Source organism: Somniosus microcephalus, chromosome 21 (assembly GCF_052327205.1).
Source record: "Somniosus microcephalus isolate GS21.2 chromosome 21, FLI_Smic_1.0, whole genome shotgun sequence".
In the NCBI taxonomy this organism is placed as follows: Eukaryota; Metazoa; Chordata; class Chondrichthyes; order Squaliformes; family Somniosidae; genus Somniosus; species Somniosus microcephalus.
The window spans coordinates 63,241,957-63,266,810 of record NC_141007.1 but is presented as its reverse complement, the minus strand read 5'-3'; the positions used below and the strand labels follow the sequence as shown (position 1 = coordinate 63,266,810).

General features: G+C 45.8%; 1 protein-coding gene across 6 annotated transcripts in view; it reads right to left on the bottom strand.

Moving 5' to 3' along the window:
* Window positions 1–24,854, bottom strand: part of cyth1b (cytohesin 1b) — a 260,252-nt gene that overhangs the window by 49,770 nt on the left and 185,628 nt on the right. For all 6 annotated transcript variants that reach the window (XM_085963766.1, XM_085963764.1, XM_085963765.1 and 3 more), the window contains 2 exons: window positions 11,390–11,456; window positions 6,330–6,448 (listed from right to left, as the gene is read on the bottom strand). In XM_085963766.1, coding sequence (XP_085819892.1) covers window positions 6,330–6,448; window positions 11,390–11,456 — 186 coding nt within the window. The remainder of the gene's footprint in view (window positions 1–6,329; window positions 6,449–11,389; window positions 11,457–24,854) is intronic.

The window sequence follows — 24,854 nt, the reverse complement described above, 5'->3', positions numbered from 1 at the left end:
AGCAGGAGCAGAGTGAGAGCACCAGAACCCGGGAGAGTTCGGGAGCAGCGGGAGCAGAGTGAGAGCACCAGAACCCGGGAGAGTTCGGGAGCAGCAGGAGCAGAGTGAGAGCACCAGAACCCGGGAGAGTTCGGGAGCAGCGGGAGACACTGAGATACAAAGGACCGTTGAGTGTAAAGAAGTAAAAAGTAATCGAAGTGTGACGTCACCAGAAAGCAGGTAAGTGATTGGTTGGTGAGTATTTCTCGATTTCTCGCTTTTTTTCCCAAACTTGAGCATCTAAATTTAAGTGCCTTGGTGTTGATTAAAAGATATAAGTGTTCCAAATTTAAAAACTAATTAATTAATTGAGATGGGAGAGCAGGCAATGTGTTGTTGTTGTTGCATGTGGGAGCTGGTGGACACCATTGAGGTCCAGGGCGAACACATCTGCAGCAAATGTTGGTTGCTCGAGGAACTTCAGCTCAGAGTTGATGAGCTGGAGTCTGAGCTTCAGACACTGCGACACATTAGGGAGTGGGAGCGTTACCTGGACACTATGTTCCAGGAGGCAGTCACACCCACTAGAATAATTACTTCCAATTTGGCCCATGGTCAGGGACAGGAGGGTGTGACTACAAGCGAGGCAGGTATTGGGATCCAGGAGGTAGTGGTGGAGGAGCCTCAGCCCTTGGCCTTGTCCAACAGGTACGAGATTCTTGCTCCCGCTCCCTGTGTGGACGAGGGCAGGGACTGCAGGGAGGATGAGCAAACTGACCACAGCACCATGGTACAGGGAGCCATTCAAGTGGGGGGAGCAAAAATAAATATTGTAGTGATTGGGGACAGTATAGTGAGGGGGATAGATACTGTTCTCTGCAGCCGAGCGCGTGAGTCCCGAAGGCTGAGTTGCCTGCCTGGTGCTAGGGTTAAGGACATCTCCCCTGGGCTGGAGAGAAACTTGGAGTGGGAGGGGGAAGATTCAGTTGTCATGGTCCACGTAGGTACCAATGACATAGGTAGGACAAAGAAAGACATTCTGCTGAGAGAGTATGAGCAGCTAGGGGCTAAATTAAAAAACAGAACCACAAAGGTAATAATCTCTGGATTACTACCTGAGCCACGAGCGAATTTGCATAGGATAAATAAGATCAGAGAAATGAACGAGTGGCTCAAAGACTGGTGTGGGAGGAATGGGTTTCGATTTGTGGGGCACTGGCACAGGACTGGGATAAGAGGGAGCTGTTCCGCTTGGATGGGCTTCACTTGAACCATGCTGGGGCTAGAGTCCTGGCAAATCAAATAACTAGGGCTGTAGAGAGGGCTTTAAACTAAATAGTGGGGGGGGGGGGGGGGGGGAGGATCCAGGTGAGCGGGAAAATGAAAAGCCAATGAGAAATGAGAAAAGCAATAGGGCAGGCTAGAGATGGGTGAAATAATAACCAGAGTGTGACAGGAAGGGACAAAATGTTTAAAAATAAGAGTGTAACAGAAAAAAAGGCCAAAACAAGGAAAAATGGTAAAAAGACAAAGTTAAAAGCGCTATATCTGAATGTATGCAGCATTCGTAACAAGATAAATGAGTTGACGGCACAAATAGATACAAATGGGTATGATCTGATCGCCATTACAGAGACGTGGTTGCAAGGCGACCAGGGCTGGGAACTGAATATTCCAGGGTACATGATAATTCGGAAGGATAGAAAGAAAGGAAAGGGAGGTGGGGTGGCTTTGTTGGTAACAGATGGGATCAGTGCAGTGGTGAGAAGTGATGTTGGCTCAGAAGATCAAGATGTAGAATCAGTTTGGGTGGAGATAAAAAATAATAAGGGGAAAATGTCTCTGGTGGGCATAGTCTACAGGCCCCCAAACAGTAGCAATGCTGTTGGACAGAGTATAAAGCAACAAATAATGGAGGCCTGTACAAAAGGTACGGTAATAATCATGGGTGATTTTAATCTCCATATTGATTGGACAAATCAAATTGTCCATGGTAGTCTGGAGGAGGAGTTCATAGAGTGCATCCGGAATGTTTTCCTAGAACAGTATGTAATGGAACCAACCAGGGAGCAGGCTATCTTGGATCTGGTACTATGTAATGAGACAGAATTAATAAATGATCTCATAGTAAAGGATCCTCTAGGAAAGAGTGATCATAGCATGGTTGAATTTCAAATTCAGTTGAAGGGTGAGAAAGTTGTATCCCAAACCAATGTCCTGATCTTAAACAAAGGCAATTATAATGGCACGAGGGAAGAACTGGCTAAGGTGGACTGGAAAAACAAATTAAAGGGTAAGAAAGTTGAAATGCAGTGGCGGACATTTAAGGAGGTATTTCATAACTCTCAACAAAAATATATTCCAGTGAGAAAGAAAGATTTTAAGAGAAGGGAGCACCATCCGTGGCTAACTAAGGAAGTAAAGGATGGTATCAAATTGAAAACGAAGGCATACAATGTTGCCAAGATTGGTGGAAGACCAGAGGATTGGGAAATTTTTAAAAACTAGCAAAAGATGACTAAAAAAATAATGAAGAGAGAGAAGATGAATTATGAGAGTAAGCTGGCAACAAACATTAAAACAGATAGTAAGAGCTTCTACAGGTATATAAAAAGGAAGAGGGTAGCTAAAGTAAATGTTGGTCCCTTGGAGGATGAGACTGGAAAATTAATAATGGGAACGGGGAAATGGCAGAGACTCTGAAAAAATATTTTGCATCGGTCTTCACTGTAGAAGACACTAACAACATCCCAATAATGGATAATCAAGGGGCCACGGAGAGTGGGGAACTAAAGACAATCACTATCACTAAGGAAGTAGTACTCGGTAAAATAATGGGACTAAAAGACGACAATTCCCCTGGACCAGATGGCCTGCATCCCAGGGTCTTAAAAGAAGTGGCTGCAGAGATAGTGGATGCATTGGTTGCAATATACCAAAATTCCCTGGACTCTGGAGAGGTCCTAGCAGATTGGAAAACTGCTAATGTAACACCCCTATTTAAGAAAGGAGGGAGACAGAAAGCAGGAAACTATAGACCAGTTAGCCTAACATCTGTCGTTGGGAAAATGCTGGAGCCCTTCATTAAGGAATGAGTAGCAGGGCATTTAGAAAACATGCTGCAGTCAAACAGAGTCAGCATGGTTTTAGGAAAGGGAAATCATGTTTAACAAATTTGCTGGAGTTCTTTGAGGGTGTAACAAGCAGGGTAGACAAGGGTGAGCCAGTAGATGTGGTGTATTTGGATTTCCAGAAGGCATTCGATAAGGTGCCACATAAAAGGTTACTGCATAAGATAACGGAGTTGGGGGTAATATATTAGCATGGATAGAGAATTGGCTAACTAACAGAAAGCAGAGAGTCGGGATAAATGGGTCATTTTCTGGTTGGCAAATGGTAACTAGTGGGGTGCCACAAAGATCAATGCTGGGGCCCCAACTATTTACAATCTACATTAATGACTTAGGTGAAGGAATCGAGTGTAATGTAGCCAAATTTGCGGATGATACAAAGATGGGTGGGAAAGCAAGTTGTGCAGAGGACTCAAAGAATCTGCAAAGGGATATAAACAGGCTAGGTGAGTGGGCAAACATTTGGCAGATGCAGTATAATGTGGGAAAGTGCGAGGTTATCCACTTTGGAAGGAAAAATAAAAAAGCAAACTATTATTTAAATGGAGAGAGATTACAAAATGCTACAGTTCAAAGGGACCTGGGGGTCCTTGTGCATGAAACACAAAAAGTTAGCATGCAGGTGTGGTAAACCACTGTTATACCTGTCTGTAGGTGTATGTGTATTCCACTAGGTACAGGTCTGGACATGCCTCGGCTGACTCCTCCCACTATTCCAGGTATATAAGTGACTACCTCCCAGTCCCTTAGTATTCTGGACGGGTCGACCACTCGAGACAAGACCTTCATTCTTTAGTTAATAAAAGCCTGGTTGTTACTCGCTTAACCTCAGTCTTTTGAGTAATTGATGGCGCATCAGCCGGTACAGCAAGTAATCAAAAAGGCAAATGGAATGTTGGCCTTTATTTCAAAGGGGTTGAAGTATAAAAGCAGGGAAGTCCTGCTGCAACTGAACAGGGTAATGGTGAGACCACACCTTGAGTACTGCGTACAGTTTTGGTCTCCTTATTTAAGGAAGGATATACAGGTAGACTATCCTTTATCCGAACTTCCGAAAACCGAAAACCTCTAAAAACCGAAAGTTTTTCGTTCAGCGTAAGTCGTGCGCACGACGCCGACCCCCCCGCCGACCCCCCCCACCGCCGACCCCCACCCCCGACCCCCTGCCGACCCCCCCGCCGACGCCGACCCCTGCCGACCCCCACCCCCGACCCCCCCCGACGCCGACCCCCCGCCCCCGACAAATTTCCCAGTCTTATAAAATACCTTCTGAAATCGGAAATTTTCCGAAAACCGAAACACGGCTGGTCCCGAGGTTTTCGGATAAAGGATAGTCTACCTGTACTTGCATTGGAGACAGTTCAGAGACGATTCACTAGGTTAATTCCAGAGATGAGGGGTTTGACGTATGAGGAAAGGTTGAGTAGGCTGGGCCTATACTCATTGGAATTTAGAAGAAGGAGAGGTGATCTTATCGAAACATATAAGATACTGAGGGGGCACAACAGGGTAGATGCAGAGAGGATGTTTCCCCTCATGGGGAAATCTAGAACTCGGGGGCACAGTCTCAGAATAAAGGGTCGCCCTTTTAGAACTGAGATGAGGAGGAACTTCTTCTCTCAGAGGGTTGTGAATTTGTGGAATTCTCTGCCCCAGAGAGCTGTGGAGGCTGGGTCATTAAATACATTTAAAGTGGAGATAGACAAATTTTTGCAAGATAAGGGAGTGAAGGGTTATGGGGAGCAGGCTGGGGAGTGGTTTTGAGCCCAAGATCAGCCATGATCTTATTGAATGGCAGAGCAGGCTCGAGGGGCCAAGTGGCCTATTCCGGCTCCTATTTCTTATGTTCTTATTCCTTGCACAAAGAAAATAGCTGAGTACTTAATGAAGGGGGTAAAGGTGGGCATCAAACAGGAAAAAAGAATTTGGTGGGAGAGCCTGAAAGTATTGTTGAAGAGAAGGCTTTTGCAGAAGCTAGCTTATGAAGGCAGTGAGGTAGGTGTCATAGTACGGAGATTTTGGGAGAGAGTTTCAGATGGCTGGGTTAAAAGAGCAGCCACTGATGATAAAGTTGAAAATGAAAAGTAATCTGGTGCACGAGTAGAGAAGTGGTGCTTGCCAATAATGGAGGCGATAGTGCACAGGACTTTGTGCATGAAAGAATTGGGTCACAGAGTTTCAAGTTGTAGTTTGTGGAGGCATGCAGATAGACAAGGAGAACATTGGAGAAATTAGTCTTCAAGCTGATGAAAACATGGAGAACTGTTATGGTAGCGATAAGGCGTGGAGGTGGCACACAGATGGTGAAACTTCCAGAGGTGAAAAAAGCAGTCTTGACAATGAATTGGGTGTAGGGTAAGAAATTCATTTCAGTGTTGATCAGGATGCTGAGATTCCTTGGCCTAGAAATTGGGTTGGGGCGCCAAAGTCGCCTGAGCGCAGGATTTAGCGCAGCGTTCGAGGCTTTAGCGATCGGCAGATATTCAGTTTCATTGCCCCTAGAGGGAGACGGGGCGAGGCTTGAGGCGCTCCGCGTCCCTCTTAGGGTGCTGAAACTGAATATTGCAGCGCAACGTGCCACACGCTGCGGCATGGCACGCTGCGGTACTGCAGGCCTTCCTCCCATTGTTAAGGGGTGGGGGCCTGCAACAGCACGATCCCCGCTCGCGAGTGCCGGCAAACGAGCCCAGCACCAAGGAGAAGTGCCGGGTGGCACCAAGGAGAAGTGCCGGGCTCTCGGGAAACAGCCGGCAATGCCGCGGGGGGGGTGGGGGTGGTCAGGAGGCCGGGGACAGAGGTGCTGGCAGGCGGCCGCTGAAAAAGGCGGCCGCCCCACACCTCCACCTTAACTTGCGCCGCTGCAGGCACAGCAAGGCCCCGTGAACCGGGCGCGGGTAGCGAATGGCGCAACTGCGGCATTCGCTACCAAATATCGCGAACGGGGCGCTGCGCACACCGATGATGTCATCGGTGGCGGCGCAGCGCAAAAGGCTAACGCCACCATTAGCGCCCCTGCTGAATATCGCGGGAGGCGCAGCCAGTGGCGCTACAGCCACTGACTGCCTCTTTAGGCGCTAACAGGTGGCGCTACTCACCCAATTTTTCCCCCCTTATCTCCAGATTTAGCTTGAAGGGGAGAGTGAGAAAATTGATGGCTTGCTACTACAATATAAACTTAATCCAAAGATTAATACAAAAAAGAACTAGAACTAATATTACCTCTCTCCTAGGTAATCCCCAATTGCAGTCTTGTTTAGTCCCTCTCCTTTGTACAGAAACTGTGCAATATCCTCTCGTGTGTTCTTTAAAAGCTCATTCTCAATCAGGAACTGAATGCCCTGTAACAAAGAATATATTTGAAATTCAAATGATTTATTTTAAAACAATAAATATCAGAGCTTTAATTTTAAGCTATTCCATTACTCCAGGTATAACAAAATACAGTGCAGTACAGAAACATTGGGGTGATTGCATAGATGTATTATAATCAAGGGACTCAGATAAAAAGGAAGCTTAAGAGGCTGATAAGATTCCAAGTTTGAATTTACAATCTCTAGCATACACCATCCATCTGATTTGGACATTTTTATGACTTTATTATAGATTACATGATCCTGTGTCTAAAAACTATGTGAAGCAAGAAATTTGTGTTCATCTCCTGTCAGCAGTGCGTGTTTTAGTGTGTTGCCCTGGTTCTCATATTGGTTAAAATGCCATTCTCTCGTGATCAAAAGGGCTGATAGAAATGAAGGCTTTTTTTACTGCTCTGTTTCAAGTCACTTGTGGGATTCAATGGGAAATGATGTACACTCAAGAGTATTAAAAGTGTTTGTGAAATCATGACACCAAATTTACTGAGAAATAATCTACATCTGATACAAGGAAGCTGTGAGAAAAGTAGATAGTATAGTGAATTTTGAGCTCTTGCAAATATGCAATACATAAGAATGTTCACTTTTGCATGGAATATTATTAAACAATTACAGGATCATTTTTGAATTATATTTGAAAAAAAAATAACAATTTTGCATAACAAGAACAATTCAATGTAACAGTGCTCAACTGTTAGCTGTCAATTACAGGAAACACCCAGGAAAGAGATGCTGAGCATCAAGGCAATTACCATAATTAAACTTTTTTTCATTATAGGAGCCCTGGCTTCTGTGCAGTTTTGGCTAGCCTCCAATAAATCCCAAAATGTGCTTTAATAATGGCACTCTCATGATAAATGAGTATCGTACTCCAAGAGATTACCAAGCTGTCAATGAAGCTGAGATATCCTTTGCTGAACACACAACCTTACACACGTTAATGCAGTTGAGCAAAATAAGGTACGGATTTTTTCTGTGTGATTTTAACAAAATATTGTGCTTTTATTTTTTTCCCCACTCTTTTTGTTATCATTCTCTGACCAAAAAAACAGGCAAACGGCCTGTTCCCATTGCAAATCTTTATGTTCTGCCATAAGAAAGTGATCAAGAGCTAGCTGGGTTGGGGCAATTTCTGAAATTTGTTGTATATTCTAAATTACTTTTTTTTAAATCAAACTTACAAACAAAACAGTACTTCTACAATTGTGAAATAGATAAAAATTATAAAGGTACATTGAACCTCTTGAAATATAAGTATGCACTCAAGATGAGAGGAGACAAAGTAAAAAAAAAAAGTTTATTCTTGCAAAATAGAACAACCTCTCATCTCTCCGAGCCCCTCCAGGACCAATAACTTGCTTTTTAAAGTCTAGACATGTAAAATCTGAAGGCTAGTATGCAAATATGCAAGTACGACACCAGTACCAATGGCTGCGATTTTGTCAGCGCTCAGAGGGCGGGCTTGGAGGCAGGTCCGCTGTCAAAATCGAAATGATTAACAGCGGGTTCAGAACCCGCCTCCAAGTAAGTTTCCAAAGTATCGGGTCTGCGATTTCAGAACAGACCCGACACCAAGTGACAGGGGAGGCATTTAAAATAGTTAAGTGCTTGTTAACTACTATTTTGTCAGCCTATTTCTATTTTCCCATTTTTTTTTTTTTTTTTTTTTTTAAACGGGGTTCACGTCGTTCGGAGATCCCGTCAGGTAAGTAGGTCAGGTTCTTTATGTCTCCCCATTGTTTTGAATAGGTGACAGCTGCAAAAGTGGTATGAAAGCTACCATTTCACAGCTGGTCACTTACCAATGTCAGAAGCTTGAGCCTTCAGGATCTGGAAGACACTTTTGAGCTTTATGCAGTTTGGAAGTGTTTGGAGTAAACTCTCTATCCACTGTCACCTCCTTGGAGCAAGCTCTCTCACCATTGACAGATCGCTTCTGTCATCTCAACTTCAGCTGCCATCTATTCCAGCAACATCGGTGCCCTTGAAAAAAATCTTACCTTGGTCCTCTGAATCCCTCCACGATCAGCCCCAGCACCAATATCACCAGGCACACCAACAACAATACCAACTTTCTCCGCAATCACCTGATGCTGCACAGGACACAGGCCATCAGCACCCAACAACATTGCTGCCCAGGAGGCTAACAATCACGTCACCATGGCCAGATTTACTTCACTTGACGCTGTACACCCTGGCTGCCACATGATGAGCCAGGTTGACACCACCCAACACCAACACCATAAAGCATCCCTACAATGTCCAAGCCATTCCTTTCACACTCATCACAATTGGGGCGGGGGGGGGGGGAGTTATGTCTCAACATTCAGTGGAACTCACTAAGAAACTTCTAAAGGTGAGCACAGATCTGTCCAATAATGTAAAGTGTTGAAAATATAGATTTCAATGTTTGACAACACATTAACATAAACTTCACATGAACATTGGCTAAACCACCCAGGTGCCTACCCTTGTGTGTTGTTAGTTCGTATGCTTGCAGTAGGTTGAGGGTGAATGTGAGGGGTGGCTAGTGAGATGGGGAAGTGATAATGTACATAGAGAGGGATAGGTGGAGATGCAAGGTAAGTTGGTGTGAGTAAGGATGTGCAGGAGTAGGGTAGGGAAGGCAGAGTGATGTGGATGTGATGAGTGGCACAGCAGGATGAGGTTGAGTGTGGCTTGGCAGTAATGTTTTGTGATCTGCTTGCGCCACAGCAGCCTGGTGCTCCTTTCAACATCCCTGCTTCTCCCCTCCTGTGCAATGTGCAACCAGGCTGTGTTGGTGTCCTGGGGAGGTCTCTTCCACCCATGGAAAGGGAAGAGAACCTCCCTGTGTGCTGTGACTCCCTCCATATGGCGGGAGTCATGGGAGAGCCTGGGTGCAGCCATGCACCTTTGTGCAGTGCTTGTCAGTGTTCACAGCACCTCAATGCTGTAGAATACTGACAGCAGTACTGTCAAATTCAATTTGGACATGGCCCCTTTAAGGAAACCGGCTGATGACGGAAATTACATCATCAGACCCGCTTCCTATGAATTGGCCGGGAACCTCGCAGGGTGGGCTTAACCCAATCAACGAAAAATCGTTTGGAGAGCGTGGGCTGCAGTAGGCAGCGGGCTGGGACCGCGACACCGAACCCGGCCGCCCTGGACCCGCCTCGGTTAGCGGAATCGCGGCCATTAAATCTGAAGTATCAGATAATTCACAATCACACTGCATTAACAGATAGCTTATTCAAATGGCTATAATTATATGATGGACAATAACATACAGTAATACAATTAGACACTGCCATCAGCATTTTCTTTTACAAAGAAATTAAAGTAAAAGGGTAGTTTTTTTTGCACAAGATATTAAGGATTCACTAGAAGCATTCACAAAATTGTAAAAGAATTACAGAAACTTAAATCATAAGAAATGGCGACTTTTAAATTAATGTTGATAGATGTCATCAGAATGAGATTACATTAGCTGTCCTATACTGAATTCAATGTCGCAGTTTATTTCAGGTTCCATGCTTTGAAAATGAAATTGCCTGTAACAGGTACAAATCCCCCAAAACGCCAATGAATGAATCGTGTCTTCCAGCATAATATCATACAGTACTGTAGAAGATGATGTATCTGCTGCAGCCTGGAACTTTGTAATAAATTTAATTCAAGAATGAAAATCAGGTTGGGGAGATGGGATTGCCTGGCTGTACCTTGAAGATCATAAGTCTGCAACCATGCACTTCTCAGTGTATACTTCAGATAGGTCTTTATTTTTTAATCGCAACATTTTCACCAAAAGCCTCTTATGTGCATGTACTTTACTATATAAATGCAAGTCGTTATTGTTATTGATCTTGCTGTTATATCTGTGTTTGCTGGACTGGTGAAAATTTGGTGTATTTACATTCCAACAACAGTCAAGAAGCACATCAGTTTATTACTACAAAGCTATCATAGAGGGCAGCTAATAGATTTCACAAGAACATAAACAGTGCAGTGCGGTTTACCCTTTCCCCAATTTAGAAAAATATATAAAGCATACAACCATCTCCCCCTCCCTAATGTTAATCTCATTCTGCTGGTGCCCGTCAAGCATTAGTTTAAAAATCATAATTTGAGATTTGGTTTTCTGCCATTACTTCTCTAAAATGTTTGTGAATACTCTGGAGAAAGTGTGACATTAAAGTCTTGTGCAAAAAAAATTACTTTTAACTTCTTTGTTCAACCTGTATTATTCATCTTCAGGAGATGAAATGAGAGCCACGACAGGACAAATTACACAGTCTGTTGAAAGAAGTAGCCTTGATAGGCTGAATGGCCTTGTCTCATTTAGTTAATGCACTTCCTTATGTTAATGCTTGAATTGAGGCAAGTGATGTCCCACAGAAGGGAGAGAAATCAGAACTCAAGTAGTCACTGGACTGCTCCCCTGCACCTCCTCTTAGCAAAGCCAAGGGGCAGCACGGTGGCATAGTGGTTAGCACTGTTGCCTCACAGCGCCAGGGACCCGGGTTCGAATCTGGCCTCGGGCAACTGTCTGTGTGGAGTTTGCACATTCTCCCCGTGTTTGCGTGGATTTCCTCCGGGTGCTCCGGTTTCCTCCCACAGTCCAAAGATGCGCAGGTTAGGTTGATTGGCTATGATAAATTGACCCTTAGTGTTAGGGGGATTAAATACGTGGGGTTGGGTGGGATATGTGTTGGTGTAGGGGTAACGGGGATCGGGTGGGATATGTGTCGGTGCAGGCTCGATGGACCAAGGTGGCCTCTATCTGCACTGTGGGGTTTCTGTGATTCTGTGAACAGCTGTTGAGAAGACTATTGGAGCTCTAAAGTATTACGGATGTTCAGCAATACAACAAAATAAACACAGACTCAAAAAATTGAGACAATGGAAAGAAACATGATTTCACACCTTCTTAGGGTCCATGTTGAATTTTTTTCGGCCCATAGCCACTTGTTTATTCCGTTGCATATTTTTTCTGAAAAATAAATTTAAATTACACGTTAACTGAAAAAGGACAGCCTCAAAAAACAGGGTTACTATGCTGTTCATATGGATACGAACCATGACATAGTTAACAAATCAAATGAATGGATATAAAGCATTACAAGGCACTGCAATGAAAACTGAAATCTTGCTTATATTCAAACTTTAATAGTCCATCTTTCAATTACTTACCTGAAACACTACTTTATGTAACAATGAAAGTTAACACTTCTGTTTAAGGATTGTATTAAAAGACATCGGCCCAGAATTTGTTGGAGTGGGGCATCTTGTGATGAGCGCCGTGAGTTGGATTTTTTTCCTCACTCTTCAGCTCCAATTAATTTTGTGCCGTAATTTGCTGGAAGTGTGAGTTTATAACAGTGTGGCAAGGTCAATGGGGCAGCTGGTACCTTGGTGAATGATGGGGCCATCCTTAACCAATGAAATTTAAGGATCTGAATGGTTCGCAAAGCTCTGAAGTGGCAGCTTGGACATTATTTAAACAAAGTTTATTACGGAATTGCATGCAGGAAATGTGTAGCTCTAAATGTTTTTGCCTGTGAAACATGATACATAAACATATGAATAAGATAACCTTCAGGAATCGAAGGTAGCTGCTGCAAGCAAAAGCTAGATATTTTATAGCAATTTAAAGCGTGTGTTACTTGTGGAATCAGCATTGCTGATTGCTTACCGATTAGTGGACCCATATATTTGAGGGGGAGGGGGGTAACTCTAAATCCTGATGAGCCACAATGAATTTAGCATCGACTTTACTCCCAGACAGAAGCCACAACAAATCAATTTAACAAATCAGTTTAACCAGCATCCTGGTTACGTGCTTTATGTGGCATATGCAAAACAATAATCATTTAATTGCTAACTGGTTTCAAAGTGGAAGGATATTGGAAACATAAATGACCCCATTAACAGAGTCCTTACGCCATTAAATAGCAGCCCTAACTTTCTGTGGCGATATTAATTCATTTTACAGTGCAAATGCAGCAATTTCTTGACACTCGTGGGGAGGCTGACGGCGAGGCGAACGACAGAGCAGTGCAAATCGTCCAGGAATTTGTGGTGATTCGCAACTCACAGCGCATCTCTTCCTCACCCCAAATTACTGGGTATTTTATGCACTAATAACGGTGGTGCACATTAAACTCACCATTATTTTGCCAGCACATTCTGGGTTAACATCATTTATAGTTCTGCATATAGAGTTTGTCTAGCCAGACTAGACAATCTATCCTTACAGGATTATGAAAGTAAAGTTTGGGTGCATCGAGTATTGAATCTTACATTTAGAAAATTCTAAATGGGGCTCTATAGAACACTGTGGCAACACTTTCCTATTCTCAATGTTATTGCTCAAAAGCAACATAATAGAAAATTAGCAATCTAAACCTATCATCAAATACACATCTTATTTTAATTTCATATACAATAGACTTTCTCTACAATGCTCTTTTCAGAAGTTATGCAACAGATGTAACAAGTGAATGTGTTTTCCAAATTAGAGAGGCATAAACTACAGTATATGTACGCTATATCTGAGATTTTGGAATATATCAGTGAGACATCTAGTGAGGAGCTACTTCATTATTATTAAAACATATGAAGTGTAGCAGTGATAAGTTACGTTCAAGGTTTAGTATGGCACAGTTTAAACTCTCTGGATGCATTAAAATAAATTGTTACATACGTACTGCACATCAATATATTTCCATTCGGAGCAGCAACACCTCACTAACTTCTGACCAAATTCTTAGTTACGTTGCAACAAATGCTTAAACTAGACACTTCCATGCAATGCTCTGTAACCAAATGTCACAACTATGTGTAACACAAGGGAATATTCAGCACTATAGTTTACACTCATTGATTGTATACCACACTATTACAATAATCATCCTAGAGTTTGTGCTTGAAAATATTCTGATTAGCTCATACACTTATACTTGACTGAAGTCAATCAGGCTGAATTAAGGATACTCTGATACAAAACCAATCATCTGCTTCATTGTGCTAGCAGCATGTTTTCTATTGTTTAAAGTCAGGCAGCAATTTGTCAGGCAGCAATTTGTCAGGCAGCAAAGGCATCTGATGAAGGGTCCCAGACCTGAAACATTAACTCTGTTTCTCTCTCTGAGTATTTCCAACATTTGCTGTTGTTATTTTAAAGAAGAAAGAAGTTGCATTTATATAGCACCTTTCACAACCTCATGATGTCCCTAAACACTTTACAGCCAATGGGGTACTTTTGAAGTGTAGTCAGCCTCCCATCAGCACTATCGGGTGGTTAGCTGCCGTGCTTTGCCGGTCAGCCCCATGATGGTCAAAATCTAGCGTTCTTTTTGCAGCAAGGTTACTGGGTAGCAATCAGAGGCAGCAATCCTGGGTGATTTCTCACATTTCCCCGCCTAAGGACAGCTGCGATCAGCAGACTCAGCACAGACCAGGAATTGGAGCTGGGACTTTCCTGGTCCCTGTGGCACAGAGGCACATTATGCAAGGTATTTATGGTATGAACCATTGGTGGAAAGCCCAAGTCTCAATTGAAAACAATTCTTAAGGAAGTATGCAGATTTCTTAAAAATACATGTACACAGTCATCCAAATAAAATTCCAGTTTATGACAAACTGAAAAAAACACTACCGTTTACATCAAAGAAAATTCTGTAATAAAGGAAATGAACTATTTCTGAATATGCTTCATACATATCAGAGGGTGCAAGAAGCTAAAACTCAAGTTTTAATTTACAATTCTTTTGCATTCTGTGTGTGTGTGTTCGTGTATGTTAGGCGAGAACAGAATTGGGTTCAACTATGAAGCCTCCTCCCTCCTTATTGTTGAATAGCTTCCCAACACTCATTAACAAAGTTGCAACCCCGCACAGGTTCACCTATAAACCACACAAATGTGCATGAAAGAGCAACCTTACCACTGGTATTTTACAGCAATATGTTGCTTAGTTGCTATGTAATCTTAAATAAATTGTAACTCTATTATCTGGTTGTATTTTACTTTGGCTCATGAAGTGTTTTGGGATATTTTATTGCACTAAATAACAACAACTTGCATTTATATAACACAGTAAAATGTCCCAAGGCGCTTCCCAGGAGAGTTATCAAACAAAATTTGACATTGAGTCACATAAGGAGATATTAGGACAAGTGACCAAAACCTTCGCCAAAGAGATAGATTTTAAGGAGTGTCTTAAAGGAGGAGAGAGAGGTGGAGAGGCAGAGGGGTTTAGGGAGGGAATTTCAGAGTTGAGAGCCGAGACAGCTGTAAAGCACGGCCGCCAATGCTGGAGCGATGAAAATCGGAGATGCCCAAGAGGCCAGGATTAGAGGAGCGCAGATATCTCGGGGGGAGGTGTTGTGGGTATGAAGGAGGTTACAGCGATACGGAGGGGCGAGGCCATGGAGGGATTTGAAAACAAGGATGAGAATTTTAAAATCAAAGCATTGCCAGATCGGAAGCCATTGTGGGTCAGCGAGCACAGGGGCGATGGGTGAAAGGAACTTGGTGCGAGTTAGGACATGGGCAGCCGAGTTTTGGATAAGCTCAAATTTACAGAGGGTGCAAGGTGGGAGGCCGGCGAGGTGAGCAGTGAAAAGCTCAATATAAGTGTATGTTATGGTGGTTTAAATTCTTGCTGAAGACAATTTCTGTTCCAGTGGGTGATAATCTGGTGCATATTTTATCCTGATTAAGTTAATGGAAGTAGGTCTTATCTGTTAAACTGCATTTTAAAGCTTAAAAAAATTACGTGTCATTTATATCCAATTATTACTGCCGATGTGCAAATCTAGCTCATGGCTGTCAACATTTTCCATATCCCTGGATCGACTCTTACTCAAATGCAGAAATTTATGACCTGCAAGCCCCCAGAAATTCCTAGCAATAATATCCTGTTAACCAGTTTTTACATCTGTGAAAAGCTGGAGATCATTTCAATAGAACAATAACAAATCTATCATAGAAAGTAAACAAATTTAGCATAATCTTCCATTATGTCACACTACAATCTCTTCACTACTAACAAATTTGTTTTATATAAAATATACTCAGCATGACTGAAACAATTTCTCACTGGTTAAAATAGCCATAAGCAGACATAATTCACTATAACAAGACTATTAAGCTACTTAGGCCAGAAAAGCAGTTCCTTAAGAGGTCCACCTTTAGTTATATGAATGCCTCAATATTGACCTCTCTCTGAATGCATAACTTTAAGCGGTCGACCTAGAGTCACAAAAACAGTGATGCTCAAAACATCAAAAGTAATTTCTGAGATCCACAATGGGCTTGTAAATGTCTGGGAACTAGGAATCTGTAAATATAGCCCCAAGACAACCCAATGATGTGTACATAAACTTTCTACATGCTCACTTTATTACTGAAAAAACCATCTTAATAAAAAAATTCATTATGAATAACGTCAAAGTAGATTGTTGATTTTAGAGATTCGAACCAGTGAAAGCTTTCATCAACACATTCCAAAAACTGGATGCTGATTTTGAAGCTGCTTAGCTTTTAACAACAGAATTTGTACTGTCGCTGCATAACAAAGGAATTCTTAAAACAACACTGATCTTGTGCCCTGTACATTGGAAGCCAAGCAAACAGAAGTGTGTGAGATACATCATGCTTTAAAATAAATTTCAAAGAGTGACGAACCACAGTTACAAAAATGCCAGCAAATTGAAATATAAACTTTAACAGAAATTTCTCTTGCTAGAGAACAAAAACAAATAAACCAGTTGCATATTATTGTTCAGTGGTTTTTATTACTACGTTGTAAAACAGAGCACCAATTTTTGGTGTAAATACTTTTCACGCATACATCAGCCTTTCCATAGGAACAGGAGGAGGCCATTCAGCATCTCGAGCCTGTTCTGCCATTCAATGAGATCGTGGCTGATGTGCGATCTAACTCCTTTGGCCCATATCCCTTAATACTTTTGGTTAACAAAAATCTATCGATCTCAGATTTAAAATTAACAATTGATCTAGCATCAATTGCCATTTGCGGAAGAGAGTTCCAAACTTCTACCACCCTTTTGTATGTAGAAGTGTTTCCTAATTTCACCCCTGAAATGTCTGGATCTAATTTTTAGACTATGCCCCTTAGTCCTAGATTCCCCAACCAGCAGAAATAGTTTCTCTCTATCTACCCTATCTGTTCCCCTTAATATCTTGAAAACTTCGATCAGATCACCCCTTAACCTTCTAAATTCTAGGGAATACAACCCTAATTTGTGTAATCTCTCTTTGTAACTTAACCCCTGAAGTCCAGGTATCACCATAGGCTGCTTAGGGCAAAAGGTTAGCTGGCAATACCCAATTGCTGGGACAATAATGCAGAAGCAGGAAACAATCTAAGTTAGCAATGAAGCAGCACAGCACTTACTATTTGGTGAACTGGAAGTGCTGCAGTGTGAGGAAGATTGCCCTGTTTGCCACTCCAGGGCATCCTTTCCAGAGGATAGCAGGCAGCATGCCTGGCAGGCTCAAAACAGTGTGCACTACATGCAAGACCTGGGAACAGAGCAAGAAGAAGATGGCACACCTTAACGAAGTTGCCATGCCAAGGAACCGATGTCCTAGGGGGAGTGTTTGCTAGTGCTCTGGGGGAGGGTTTAAACTAAAATGGCAGGGGGTTGGGAACCTGAGCAGGGAGACAGAGGAAAGGGAAACAAGGATAAAAGCAAAAGATAGAAAGGAGAAAAACAAAAGTGGCAGTCAGAGAAATCAACGGTTTAAATCAAACATGGCAACAGTAAATAATAATTCTAATAGGTCTAAGAGCGTTAAAAAAACAAGCCTGAAGGCTTTGGCCTAGAAATTCATTATAGCCACATTTGGGGCGGTAAAGTCGGGCGGCCGCTAAAGTTTGCGCCCGGCGCAAATTCGAGGCCACTTCGCCGATATTCATTAGCTTCGCCTTAAGAGTTTGCTCGAGCGCTAAAACTGGCGATGCACGGCTCTCTTTAGGCGCTAAGCCGGAGGTGCTGAGCGATACCGCCGAGGCCGGGCGCAGCGCAGGTGCGGCCATTTCTTGATTGACAGCAGACACCCTGGCGCCGGCCAGCTCTTAAGGGGGAAGGGTCGACTTGGTCTGCTGCCACGCCCTGCACACTGGAGCCCTCCAGCTAGGCCTGAACACTGCTGCTGGACCCATATAGCGCCTCAAAGTATGGAGAAGGCCCGTGAATGAGCGCAGCGCTTCTCAGAGCTTGATCTGAGGGTGCTGGTTAGTGCTGTGGAGAAGAGACGCCATATTTTGTTCCCAGACAATGGGAGGAAGCCGCCGGCCCGCGTCTACCGGAGAGCCTGGAGGCATGTCGCCACCAGGGTGACATCGAACAGTGAGGTCCCCAGGAGCGCGGTACAATGCCGCAAGAAACTAAATGACCTCGCCAGGATTGTCAGGGTGAGTACCCTTTCCAGTGTCCTCCTCATCCTTGCATGTGCACCTCACATTATGGGCAAAGGGACCTGAAAGCCCTAATGGCCAGCCCTCATGCAGCAGCTATGGGTCAGTCATGAACATCAATTGCACATTGTACACTTAACACACTGGCCAGGCTATTCGACCATGGGAGGCAGTGCACACAAGATCAGGGCTACAGACTGGCCAGGCTATTCGACCATGGGAGGCAGTGCACACAAGATCAGGGCTACACACTGTACTTAGAGGCCGTCCTTTCTCTTGCAGGCCAAGCTGGCCAATAAGAAGAGGAGCTGGACTGTGACCGGGGGAGGCGGACCCCAGATCCAGCCGCTCACCGAGCTGCAACAGCGCATCTTGGGTGCCCGGGTGATTGGCCCCGTTGCATCTGGAGATGCCGACCCTGTTCTGGGCACCAATGGTAAGGACATCATTTTTTGGACCTCTCTCGTCCCACTTGCGCATCAGATCTACATCCTTTGCCACTGTCCGACCAATGCGCTGAATGCCACCACTCATGCATCCCTCGCTGACGCCCTCTCCTCACTCTAAAGTTACTCTTGTGCCTTCCTGCTTTCAGATGGTGAGGAGGAGGTCCCTGAAGTTGCCAGTGACAGCCCCTCAGAAGAGGAGGAGGAGGAGGAGCAAGAGGAAGGCGGCCCATCAGGGGAACCCTCAGCCGCGGCAAGCCATGTCACTGTAGGGGAGACGTCTTCCCTGGAGAGGAGCGTGGCGGAAGTGTCGGAGGGGAATGTAGCTCCTGGGACCAGCGGCCTGCAGAAACGCGGGAGGGGGGTGGAAGCTCAGCGGCCTTCTCCCCAGAGGGGGGAAGGGTCGGAGGGGAGTCCAATTGCTGGGCCCAGCGGCGTCCAGCAACGCAGGAAGGGTCGGCCAGTTCGGCGGCCTTCTCCCCAGAGGGAGAGTCCGGCCTCCAGTCCAGAGACGGTCAACGCCGAGGAGATGCGCCGCCTCGAGGACATGTCCGCGGACTCGGAGCGCCGGCACACGGAGCTCATGGGGGTAGTGGGACGGATGTCTGAGGCCATCCAGTCCCTGTCTCGGAGTGTCACCGAATTCGGGGCCTCTCTGGCAGCGATTGGCCAGGTGATCAGTGGTGCCGTGCAGTCACTGGCTGCTCTGATGCGGTCTCAGAACAGGGCAACACGGGCACTCACTGCTGCCACACTCGCTGTGTCAGCCCGGCATCGCCAGGGCACCCGGCGCACTGCAGCAGCACAGCGGTCTGTCCCTCGGCAGATTGCTGCGCATGCTGCAGTGCTGGCCCGGGCGAGTGCCAGTGTCTCAGGCGACCAGCGAGCGCCTGCCATCCGCCAGCTTGCCCCCATTCCTCCAGCCGCCACTGCCACTCCCCCAGTGGAGCTGCCACGAGCTGCTGCAGCGACTGATGCTGGCCAGCGACAGCTGCAGCATTCACCAGCCGGCCCCTCGAGGGCCAGACCTCGTCTAGGCCGACCCCCAAGGGCATCTGCCGCCACGACATGTGCCCCTCAGGAGCCTTCCCCCAGCCTTGCAGCAGCCACTGGCCTCACTTTGAGGAGCAGCAGCAGGGCGTCCAGGGGCCGGCAAAGTTTGCAGAGGGCATCGCCCTCGCGGGACACAAAGTAGAGGGTGTGTCCAAATGTTGTGTTTTGTGGAATGGTTGTTTTTTGAAGGCCGAGGATGAGGCCATTTTTATTTACATCTTTGGTTAATCCTCCCCAGGTTGTGGGAGTGACTCATGTGTGTGAGTGTTTTTTGGGGGTTTCGTGTGTTCTTGGTTTTCATGTGGGAAGGGCCCTGAGTTTGTACAATAAACCATTTTATTTATTCACATTGTCCATGTTTGATCTTTGAAGTGTTTGTTGCCTTAACCGGCTGAGGGCTTGCGCAGCGGCTGCAATCATATTCTTTCATTGGCACAAGCCATTCCCTGACAGGGGGCCTAGAAGTGACGTTCAATAAGCCGCCGACGGGCGGCCCTTGGACCTTCTGCCTCCCTCCTGGGCTGGTACTCCTCGTCCTCCTCCTCCTCATGCTCCTCCTGCTCCTCCTCCTGAGGTGGTGGTCCAACGTGAGGTGGCAGTGCCCGAGTCCTGCGGATAGCCAGGTTGTGCAGCATGCAGCAAACGACGATGAATTGGGAGACTCGCTCCTGCGAATACTGGAGGGCTCCCCCGGAGCGATCCAGACAGCGGAACCGTTGCTTCAGGACGCCGATTGTTTGTTCGATGAGGTTCCTGGTCGCTTGATGGCTCTCGTTGTATGCCTCTTCAGCAGGGGTCGTGAGCCAGGTACACAAAGGATAGCCTTTGTCCCCGATAAGCCATCCTCTTGGGTGAGGCTGTGCCTGGAACATGTCAGCCACAGTTGTCTGTCGCAGGATAAAGGCATCGTGGCTGCTGCCTGGAAAGCGGGCATTGACAGCTAGGATGCGCTGCCTGTGGTCACACACCAGCTGTACGTTGAGGGAATGGTAGCCCTTCCGGATGCGGTAATCCTCGGCATGCTCCAGAGGTGCCCGCAAAGCCACATGCGTGCAGTCAATGGCGCCCTGCACCATGGGGAAGCCCGCTATTCTTGCAAATCCCACTGCACGCTACTGCTGCTTGTCCAGGGTCATGGGGAAGGAGATGAATTGATGTCTCCTTCTGAAAAGGGCATTGGTCACCTGGCGGATGCAGCAATGCACGGCGAACTGGGAGATGTTAGCGATGTCCCCAGCAGCGGATTGGAAGGAGCCGGTGGCATAGAAGTTGAGAGCCACCGTCACCTTCACTGCCACCGACAGAGACGTCCTGCGCATCAGCTGTGGACGCAGATCTCTGTGAAGCAGCTGGTAGATGTCTGCAACCACCTCCCTTCTGAATCGCAGCCTCCTAACACACTGCGCGGCAGACATGTTGAGATAGGAGAACTGCTGGCGGTATACCCTGGGTGGGTAAGGCCTCACTTGGCGACGCCTGTTGCCCCCTCTGCGTCTAGCCAGGGCTGCCACTCTCTCACGGCGTCTGTAAGCCCTTCCGACATAAGGCTGAAACTCAGCGTTGGCACCCAATGCAGCCCCCATAATATGCTGGCAAACACTGAGATCTCAATGAAGGCAAAGAGAATTGCACAGCTCTGGCCTGAAGCCAAAAAGACCTGTCCTAGTGTTGGGCCAAAGCAGTAAGCTCTCTTCCTTGGTCTCTCTCCAAAAATCCATTGCACAAGAGTGAATGCTGCAAAATGGCTGCCCTTTATAGTGCAGGGTAAGTGCCCTTTAATTTGCGCTCCCCGCGGCCCGCCTCGGCTGTGTACCGTTCCACTTCACAGTCGTTAGGGCCGCCCGGCGCACAATGGGGCGGCGCGAGTGAAGTTCCGGTTCCGGGTGCACAAAGGGCGTTGCACGACGAAATGACGTCATGATCTGCGCGCGCAAAGACTTTGCGCCGGCGCTAAATGTCTACTGAAGTTGGGGCGAGGCGCAGATCGCGCTGCGCCCGGGCGCTAAGCGCCTAGCGCTCGAGATCTGCTCCTCCTAAGGCGCTAACGCCTGGCGCAGCCAACTGAATTTCTAGGCCTTTGTGTCTTAATGCGAGGAGCATTTGTAATAAGGTAGATGAATTGGCTGTGCAAATAGCGGTAAACGAATATGATTTGGTTGGGATTACGGAAACGTGGCTCAAGGATGGCCAAGACTGGGAACTCAACATTCAGGGGTATTCGATATTCAGGAAAGATAGGCAAAAAGGAAAGGGAGGTGGGGTAGCATTACTGGTTAAAGAAGGGATTAACACAATTGTAATGAAGGATATTAGCTCTGATGATGTGGAATCTGTATGGGTAGAATTGAGGAATACTAAGGGGAAAAAAACGTTAGTGGGAGTGGTATATAGACCTCCAAACAGTAAGGCGGAGGTTGGGGATGGCATTAAAAGGGAAATTAAAGAAGCGTGCAATAAGGGCACAGCAGTCATCATGGGTGACTTTAATCTACATATAGATTGGGCCAACCAAATTAGTAACAATACTGTGGAGGAGGAATTCCTGGAGTGTTTACGGGATGGTTTCCTGGACCAATATGTCGAGGAACCAACCAGAGATCAGGCCATCTTAGACTGGGTATTATGTAATGAGAAAGGATTAATTAGCAATCTTGTTGTACGAGGCCCCTTGGGTTGGAGCGATCATAATATGATCGAATTCTTCATTAAGATGGCGATTGAAGTAGTTGACTCAGAAACTAGGGTCCTCAATTTAAATAAAGGAAACTACGATGGTCTGAGGAGCAAGTTGGGTAGGATTGATTGGGGAATGGCACTCAAAGGGTTGACGGTGGATAGGCAATGGCAAACATTCAAAGACCGAATGGATGAGCTACAGAATTTGTTCATCCCAGTTTGGCATAAAAATAAAACAAAAAAGGTGACCCAACCGTGGCTAACAAGGGAAATTAGGGATAGCATAAGATCCAAGGAGAGGACATATAAATTGGCCAGGAAAAGCAATAATCCTGAGGATTGGGAGCAGTTTAGGATTCAACAAAGGAGGACAAAGGGATTAATTAAGAAAGGGAAAATAGAATATGAGAGTAAGCTTGCGGAGAACATAAAAACTGACTGTAAAAGCTTTTATAGATATGTGAAGAGAAAAAGATTGGTGAAGTCAAGCGTAGGTCCCTTGCAGTCAGAATCAGGGGAATTTATAATGGGGAACAAAGAAATGGCAGACCAACTAAATACATATTTTGGTTCTGTCTTCACAAAGGAGGACACAAATAACCTCCCAGAGATGCCGGGGAACATAGGGTCTGATGAAATGGTGGAACTGAAAGAAATCAGTATTTGTAGGGAAATGGTGTTAGGAAAGTTGATGGGACTGAAGGCCGATAAATCCCCAGGGCCTGATAATCTACAGCCCAGGGTACTTAAGGAAGTGGCCCTAGAAATAGTAGATGCATTGCTGGTCATCTTCCAGAACTCGATAGACTCTGGAACAGTACCCATGGATTGGAAGGTAGCTAATGTTACCCCACTATTCAAAAAAGGTGGTAGAGAAAAAGTGGGGAATTATAGACCGGTAAGCCTGACATTGGTAGTGGGGAAAATGCTAGAGTCCATTATAAAAGATGTAATAGCAGAGCACTTGGAAAGCAGTGACAGGATCAGACAAAGTCAACATGGATTTACAAAAGGTAAATCATGCTTGACTAATCTACTGGAATTTTTTGAGGATGTAACTGGTAAAATAAATAAGGGAGAACCAGTGGATGTGGTGTATTTGGACTTTCAGAAGGCTTTCGATAAGGTCCCATATAAGAGATTAGCGTGCAAAATTAAGGCACATGGGATTGGGGGCAATGTATTGACTTGGATAGAGAACTGGTTGGCGGACAGAAAGCAAAGAGTTGGAATAAACGGGTCGTTTTCCGAGTGGCAGGCAGTGACTAGTGGGGTACCGCAAGGATCGGTCCCAGGACCCCAACTGTTCACAATATATTTTAATGATCTGGACAAGGGAATTGGATGTAATATCCCCAAATTTGCAGACGACACAAAGCTGGGTGGGAGGGTATGCTGTGAGGAGGATGTCGGGAAACTCCAGTACGATTTGGACAGGTTGGGTGATTGGGCAGAAACATGGCAAATGCACTATAATGTGGATAAATGTGAGGTTATCCACTTTGGTGGCAAAAACAGGAAGGCAGATTATTATTTGAATGGCAATTGATTGGGAGAAGGGGAAGTGCAAAGAGACCTGGGTGTTCTTGCGCACCAGTCGCTGAAGGTAAGCATGCAGGTGCAGCAGGCGGTTAAGAAGGCAAATGGCATGTTGGCCTTCGTAGCAAGAGGGTTCGAGTACAGGAACAAGGATGTCTTGCTACAGTTGTACAGGGCCTTGGTGAGACTGCACCTTGAGTATTGTGTGCAGTTTTGGTCGCCTTACCTGAGGAAAGACGTTTCTTGCCATGGAAGGAGTGCAGCGAAGATTCACCAGGCTGATACCTGGTGTAGTGTATGTAACCTGTGCCACCTTAAGAGGATACCTTAAGGTGATGGACTACTTTTTGATGGCTCCTGTACATTGTAGTACCGGTGGTGACCACGCCGGTATATAAACCCTGCGGAGCAAAGTTGTATCCCAGTTCAGCCTTGACCCTCAATCACTAAAGACCTGTTTAATTATTTCTGTAGTCTGTGTCCTGTTATTCAGCATAACTACATTTGAAAACACAGACTCAACAGTGGCGACGAGTCTGATCTTACCTAGCGGCAGTTGCATCAAAGGAAGCTTCGCCCTCTGAAACGGGCGTCGAACAAGGACATCCACCCTCAACATCCTGCTGGGCACTGCATCGCACGGGAGGCCATCGGGAACCCGGGTTGGGTTCTGGCCACAGAGTCAAACATCAGTGAACATCCCTTCGATGACAGCAGCGGGTAAGCCCGATCAAGCGGCACGGGGGGGGGGGGGGGGGGGGGGAAGTCGGCCGAGTTGTCAGTAAGAGAAGGGGAGGGTAACGACGAAAAAGGCGGAGAACACAACCGCAGCCGGTGTCAGGGGCCGGACTGCAATCGGGGCAGAGACGCGCAGCAGCCAGGAACGCGTTTATGACCACAAGGACCGCGGGAGCGGCGGGGAACAAGAGCAGCAGCGTAGGGGAAAATAAAGGACCGCTGGGAGGCGAGAACGGCAACAGCGCGGTAATCGCCATTTTGAGTCGGCGGGGGAAGAAGACAAGCACGGGAAAAGCTGCCCAGCGCGGGAAAAGCCGCCAAGCACGGGAAGCCGCCATTTTGAAAAAAATAAAAAATAAAATAAAATAATCATACCCAAAGGAAAGGAAACTCAACAAGGATGCCAAAAACGGGTAACATCACTGCTTTTGATAGCGCTGTAGAAGATTGGGCCACTTATGTGGAACGCATCGAAGTTTACTGTACAAT